Source organism: Labrus mixtus, chromosome 23 (assembly GCF_963584025.1).
Source record: "Labrus mixtus chromosome 23, fLabMix1.1, whole genome shotgun sequence".
NCBI classification, from domain to species: domain Eukaryota; kingdom Metazoa; phylum Chordata; class Actinopteri; order Labriformes; family Labridae; genus Labrus; species Labrus mixtus.
In genome coordinates, this window is record NC_083634.1 from 9,362,944 (window position 1) to 9,370,316 (window position 7,373).

Here is a 7,373-nt window from a genome sequence, read left to right on the forward strand (position 1 = left end):
ATTGGAATCAGTTGCAGCTGCTGGAGTTCACGCTTGAAGAATGGAAAAAAAAAAAAGACCATAAAAGCTGATGCACGTAGAACACAACACCTCGTGGTTCCAGTTTTGCCAGGATTCACCAAGCAAGGGGTTCACTTCGGCTTGGTTTTTTGTTTGCAGGTGTAGTTTGTTAGCAATTTAAGCTAGCTTTAGACAGTGCCTACACATCAGTGGCTATGGGTTTTGGGTTTTGTCTCAGGTAATAGGTTTTAGTGGTTATATACAGGCTGTTTAGTTTTACTTCTTGACATTTTAATGGAAGCGATTTCCTTTTTGTCTTACAGACTGGCCTTTTTCCTTTCTGTGTGGTCATCTGCACAATGTGAAGGCATTCCCAATGGTAATTGAAATATTGGCCCATTGATCTGTACGAGATATCAATTTATTATTTACAGTAACTTAAAAATAAACTTGTTTTCATGCAGGAGTTCTTCATATGGAGTGTCATGATCGTTACTTCATGATAGCTGTTGATCTCTCCTTCACTGGGGAGGAGCCTCACTTTGAGGCTGTTGGTTAGTGCTTCAGATTAATCTTGTCAAGTTGATGGTTTTGGTTGGAAAGTATCTTAAAACACAGCCTGGTTAGCTTGTTTTCTTGGGAACGAAGCTTTCTAAGCATGTTTTTCTTTCAATATGTAATTTATGTACCCTTCAATGAAGCATTTAATCTACTTTATCACCTGTGGTCTCAGAACTGACATGTAGAGGGCTTAAAATGCATTTCTGCTGTATTATCCCTTCCAGATGAATCAGGTGTGTACTCGCTCAACGAGACATACTCGGCAGAGTGTGGCTACACTGTCCTCTCTGTCGGAGACCGTGTGGAGCTCCGAGCCTCGTACTTCAGCTGTCACACTGACAACACAGTAAATGGGGGAAAACTAAACAATTATTAAAACTACACAAACCCTAACCTCCCCATAGTGAGTAGGTGTGGCTCCCCATCACAGCTTCACTTTGCTTTTCAGGACGACGAGGTGTTCACATTCAATTTAAACCTGATTACAACCCAAGAGGGACAGGCGGTCACCTACGCCTTGACCAAGACCTGTTCTCCCTCCCTCCCCTGGTCTCCCAGAGAGGTTACGTGTGAGCTCAACTACATGGAGGTGAGCCTTCTTACACCTTAAGAGTACTACTCAAATTAACTGTAGAGTGATACAATATTTATGATTGCTCTGCAGGTTTCTGTGAGGAGTGAAGTCAGCTGCCCATCCGGGACGATAAAGGATAACTGGGATGCTCTCAAACACGTATGTTTTGATAAATCTATACATGCTGCACTATCAAGCACCACATTTCAAAGTCCCTATTTATATTTGCAGGCTCACGGCTCCACCACCTCAGACTGGCAGGTGACGTTTCACCGGGAGAATGAGCAAAGCCCTCCCATGAACCTCTCTGACGCTCGTACGCATGGCTACGTGTTTGACATGACAAGTGGAAGGCTTGTATTTCGTACGCCATATGGACAACCTGACGCATTCAGCACGGAGGTAATCCCCTGATGCACTTTTTTTCTTTGGTATTTAAAAGATTCTATAAAGAGGGGTTTTATTCTGTCTCTCTCCAGGTGAATGGTGTTCCAGTAGAGGTCGTCCATGCAACTATATTCTCCAGACAAAGCTGGGTCGTCCTCATGGTTGACCTGGTGGCAGCGTGCTCCATGAGTTAGTATATCGATCCGTTCTGTTGCAATTCACTTAAATTTTCAGTGTCAAGCTGAAACATTGTCTCTCCCAACAGACGATGGCTCATATGCTGACAGTGGCTACATAATATGGAAGTCCTCAGAGGTGCTGTACCCAAGTACTGAGAGCACACAGCTCAATATTGGACTAAATGGTGATCTTGTGGAGAGTTCGGTTTCAGAGGAGAGAGGCTATGTTGTGGAGACGCACAACAACACACTGCAGATCAGAATCCCCCACGATGCTGAAGGAGTACACAGAAAGGTCAGGAGATGCAAAAAAACTAGAAGATTTCTCTAAATGGGGAACTAGGTTTCATTAAACGACTCAAAAGATATTCTTGAATGGGTTTGAACTTGAACAGCGGACCCTGGATGTTGGTTGAAAGATTCTTCTGATACACTGAGAATTGTTTAATGTGGTGCACTGCTTCCTTGTAAGATAGCTGCAGATTAACATTAACCAGCGCGCATAATCTGCATTTGTCTTTTACAGAGCTTTGTTTCTGAAGCGCTTTATGAGTTCTACATCTTGCATCTGTACTTGGAGCAAATCCTGGTGGATGAGGATCTTGTGGAGACCAGGCTCAGGTTCTTCAGGACACTGTCCACTACCCTACTGCCACGCCCCGTTGTCACTGAAAACCAAACTCTTCTCGAGGAGCTCACCTTCACGGTCTACCTCGGAGGACTCCCTGAAGACGTTGCGTTGGTGGCGGTTCGCTTGAACGGGGAAGAATTTACCGTACCATTTTCCAATCGAAGCGGCCGCACGATTACAAACGTTTTTCAGCCTAACAACGCTCATGGCTACACTCTGAAGGTGCCTTTTGATGACCCTGTTGTCACACGGCAGGTAAAAGGTCTTTTTTAAAGAATGACTGTACTTAGAAACTTTTGCACCGTGACCTTGCTGTCTGACCTCAGTCATGTTTTACCTCGTAGCTCTCTAGAGAAGATGCAGTTCTTCAGTACAGACTGAACATCAACTACATGCTGTCTGTGCTGCCTGAAAATGACACTTTCTACCGTTTTGCATCTGTTGAGGCAACTTTCACTGATGTCTGTAAGTTCTTAAATTTGGAAAACTTACTTAGAAAATATAGACTTCTTTGTTTTGGCGCTAAACAAATGTATTGACTTTCACGTCACAGCTCCTCCAGTCTTTGACGCCGTCTGTTCGGAGTCTGGGATCAGCTTCAGACTGGACAACCGGCCTTACGACTACCTGTGGGAGATCACCATCGGCTTGGACCCGCTGACATCAGAGCTGGCGACCCAGCACGGCTACATCATGCGCAATAACAGCCAGAGTGTGCTGCTCGAGGTGCCGCTCTATGCTCATGGCTATGAATACAAGGTAAGCTGAAGCGTATGACTCATTTGAAACTACTCTCGTTGACTTGTAGATCAGTTGCTAATCTGTGTTTGTTTTACAGGATCTTACTCTGATTGGCTTCTTTGGCACTTTTGAGATCCTTGTGAGGGATCCTGAAACTTCTGAAGTCCAGAGCTCCACTGCCAAGACTTGTCTCTTCACTACCACTGAATTTATTTGTAAGAACATCTTATATTTCACTTTAAGCGCCTGCTTGGTTTTGAATAAAGTGACCCAAGTGCTAAAACATCTTTCTGCAGTGTGTTCAACTGATGGGAGGATGACTGTGGTGGCCGACTTGTCTCTGGCCATCCCGAGTGGAGGAGTTACTGCAAGAACGAGCGCCATCGACAAACACTGTGGACCCAAAGAGACTGACGACACCAGGGCTCTTTTCTCTATCCCGCTTAGTGGCTGTGGAACCAGAGTCAAGGTACTGCTGCTTTCTCATCCTGAAACAGCCTTCCACATGAGACTTTAAACTTATCTGTATTTGGTTCTCATTGTTTTTTGTTTTTCCCCTTTAGCTTGGCAGGGATAACGTGACCTATCAGAATGAGATTGTCTACTCACCGAAGAATCTGAACATGAACAATGCAGCTTCTGCTAAAGTCACAGAGAGGTCTGTATTGACTAATTTGCCAAATCAGCTTCTTTTCTTCTACTTGGTATTTTTCATGCTGTCCTCTCGTCTTGCAGGGTGGTGATCCAGTGCACATATCCTCTGGCTGGTCTGCATCGCCTCTTCGCAGTCCAGAGATTTGAGTCTGACAGTGAGGGTGTCGGCAGCATCATTCACACCACACAGGTTGCAGCAGGTGTTGGGGGCATGAACCAAACCCTGCAGGTTGCCTCAGGTACAGTACAGGCTAATTTGTCAATCATACTCACTATGATTTTGAACATTTCTGATCCCCTTTCCCCCCCACCACTGTAGTTCTTCTGAGTCCCACTAAACAGCCAACGACAGCACTTGTCACCGTACCTCCTCGCTCACGCGTTACTGCTGTCCGCCCTCGTTCTCGATACGTTATGGGTTCTATGTTTCACAATCTTGAGAACATCCTCAGAAAAGGTGAGAAACGTGAACTTCAAACTCTTCATTTGAGATAAGAGCTCAGAGTCACAAACATGTTTTGTCTTCACAGATGCAGTAGGACAATCTTGATGCTGCTCAGATTTGAAAGGAGTAAAATTTTTAAAAAAATCTGAAATTGAATAAAGTGATTTCTTAAAATGTTTGCACTCGTCTATTCTGTCTATAATATAGGTCCCCCCCCCATCCATTGTAAAATGAGAGGGGTGGGGAAAATCTTAATAATGTGTTGCTACTCTAAAAAAACCTTCATTTACATGAATGCATAAACATAACAGTGTTTTTTTTTTTGTTTGTCGTAATGCATTTGTGTCCTTAATATTATCTCTTCAGTTGTGCAGTTAGAATGAAGAGGTTTTACTGAGAAAATGACACGATACAATTGGAATATAATATTACATGTTAAACTCGTATAAAAGAAACATTACAGTTTAGAACATTTGGCAGAAAAAAGTAAACTATTGCTTCCTTTACATATGTTTCATCAGGTGAAGGTGGAGTATATAATTACATTAAACACGAGGGGAAAGATAAATCTGAAGTGCTAAATTCTTAAATTGCAAGTACATAAAATATCCCTCTAGTAGCAGGTCACATTCTAAACTCTTAGCAGGTCATGAAGATTGGCGTTAATAGTAATTGTTTTAAATCATGGCTGATATTACAACAAAACCACATTCTAATTGGCTTAAAGTCATAAAAGGCGAATATACGGGGTTTCTTCATTCATCCAGCAGGAGGCGCTAATTCACAGCTCGCAGAGAAATAAACAAGAATGTTTGGTTTCGTTTTTTACTCGTTCCAGAAAATCAATTAAAAAGCCACAAGCTACGAAACGGAGCTGGAAAGTTAACATGAGTCACACTAAAGGACGCTGTAACGTGAGTTTAAATCATAATTTGTTTTCTATCCACCGTCGTTGGCTTACTTAAAGGCAAAAGTTGAAAACAAAGCAGATCATGTGGTTCTGTACACTTCCATATCTTGATGTTTGTGCTCAAGCAGAGGTCCAGGCAGCCAACCCTGCCTCCTCTCTCCAGCAGGACCCTGCACCACCCCTCCTTCCAGTCTCTCTACATGGTGTCAGGCTTTTCACTAAATCACGAGGACTGCTGCAACCAAACAGGTTTAGATGCCCACATCTGTTTCAGAGCTTTATCCATCTGTGAAGCCTCACTGATAACTTCTTCTCTCCAGCTCATCCCATCATCATCCCTGCAGACTTCTTCTACACTGACCCCACCATGACCTGTGGGAGGAGGATCCCCAACTCAGTGAGTGAGTTGAGGGTAAGTGGACTTAAAAAAAAAACCACATCTAAAATGTGTTTCACAATTAACCTATTCATTACCCCAAAACATTGAAATCTGGCCAAACAATACAAAACACCCCACTTTCACAGACTTCAAGCTATTTTCTTTTCTGTATCATTTTAGAATTATTTTTATATATATTTTTTTGGATCATGAATTCCAAATCAGTGCCTCCATTAGCAGCTGCAAATAACTTTTTAGACACAATAAACATTTGTTAGGTTTTCAGATGACCTTGGATCCTTTTTTGCCTTTACAAAATGTAATACAGTTTTGTTTATTCACCTCAGTCCATCTAAGAATCTCATGTCCAGTCCAGTTAGATGTCAGTTTACTGTACAGACTAACATTGTTCCCCCCCCCCATCATATTCTGTATTGACGCACAGCTGTATCTTGTTGATCCAAACCATTCATCATATTTTAACACTGATCATTGAGATTTCATTTTAGATGCTTTCTTGAAAGGATTGTGTTATGAGTTTTTGTCAGACATTGTTATGTCACCAATGCAAATATTCAATATGGTTTAATTATTGAAAAAATGGGGAATAGTAAATAGAAACAGAATTTAAGCTTTTTTTTTAAAAATCATGATTAGACAGGTTAGTAGGGCTTCAATACACCAAGTGGGGACCACACATTAATAAAAATGGGATTTAAAAAAATGTAATGCGGTGTTGTCAGTGCAGAAAAACATCAACTGATACATTCATTTTAATTATTAGACTTTGAATTCTCAAATGAAACGCTTGTTAAAGTACTCCAGGTCGTGATAATGCATTGGGCTCTGGTTGAGGTAAGGCTAGGGGTCCTCTGTTCTCTTTTAGTGGAGGTGGGTTAAGAGCTCATTTAGGGTCACAGTCAGACGAGAACATTTTAATAAGATCGACTCCCAAGCTAAGACACCCACCAGGGGGCTGAGAGGAAATTAAGACCCAAGGAGGAGAGGAGGAGACAGTTTGTTTTGACTATGAAGACCTTCTGTAAGATCAGTTATGTGGCTTTTTCATTGAATGAAAACGAAAAACATGTGATGATTGTATTTTTAAAAGCACATAAGATTAAGAACAGTTAATGGAAAACAAAACATAAACAGTGACCCAGAGCTGTATAGAAAATGAAGACTCATTTTCTCCACAGGTCTTTGACTGCTTCCAGCTCAACACTCCACCACCAGTCATGTCCGCCTGCCCGACCCCACCAGCCTGCCCGGACCCTTTTAGAGCTAGACCTCACCCCACCATGGAGCTCGGCAGCCTCACCTTGAAAATAAACGTCCTTCGCCCTGCAGTGCAGCCGAACCGGCTCGTCCTCCAGCTGACCCAGGAGGAGGACCAGGCTGTCACCAACCTCCTGAAACTGCACCACCAAGAAGAGCCTGCACACAGTGAGGAGACAACCCTGTTCCGTGCAGGACCTTTGGAGTCCACTTCAGCTGAGGAGGCCTCGCAGCGCTTGCATCCGAGTAAGGCCAGTTTGTTGGGACATGAGGGGAGACGTTGGTCAGACACTGAGATCGAGGCGGCCAACACCCTCTTGAGTGGCTTTAGCCTGATGGACAAAATGTGGAACCGGACCAGTCCAGATCCTGTACCAGACCTCCTTCAAGGATCAGGGACCTTGCATGCATTAATAACTCCTTATTCTACCTCACATAACGTTCGTTTTTGTGACGGGGGAGATGGAGAACCAAGCTATGGGGATTATTTGTCAGAGAGCAAGTCGAGCATCTCTGGAGATTTCTCAGAGGTGAAGAAGCGGAAGCTCTCAGAGTCTGAGGGAGATGCTGTGCACGTTCTCTTGAGCCTTGCAGACATGGCAGTTTTGATGCAATGATAGTCTTTTACCTGTGG

General features: G+C 43.1%; 1 protein-coding gene across 1 annotated transcript; it reads left to right on the top strand.

The window, feature by feature from the left end:
- The first annotated feature begins 65 nt into the window (after positions 1 to 65).
- Positions 66 to 7,356, top strand: LOC132958917 (uncharacterized). The gene is made up of 19 exons (XM_061031997.1): positions 66 to 238; positions 324 to 379; positions 465 to 554; positions 786 to 907; positions 1,010 to 1,150; positions 1,226 to 1,294; positions 1,367 to 1,537; positions 1,615 to 1,711; positions 1,788 to 1,996; positions 2,228 to 2,587; positions 2,677 to 2,797; positions 2,886 to 3,091; positions 3,171 to 3,288; positions 3,370 to 3,542; positions 3,637 to 3,731; positions 3,809 to 3,927; positions 4,047 to 4,184; positions 5,403 to 5,494; positions 6,661 to 7,356. The coding sequence occupies exons 1-19, from the start codon at positions 216 to 218 to the stop codon at positions 7,354 to 7,356; spliced, it is 3,096 nt and encodes a 1,031-aa protein (XP_060887980.1). The 5' UTR covers positions 66 to 215.
- Positions 7,357 to 7,373: the final 17 nt, after the last annotated feature.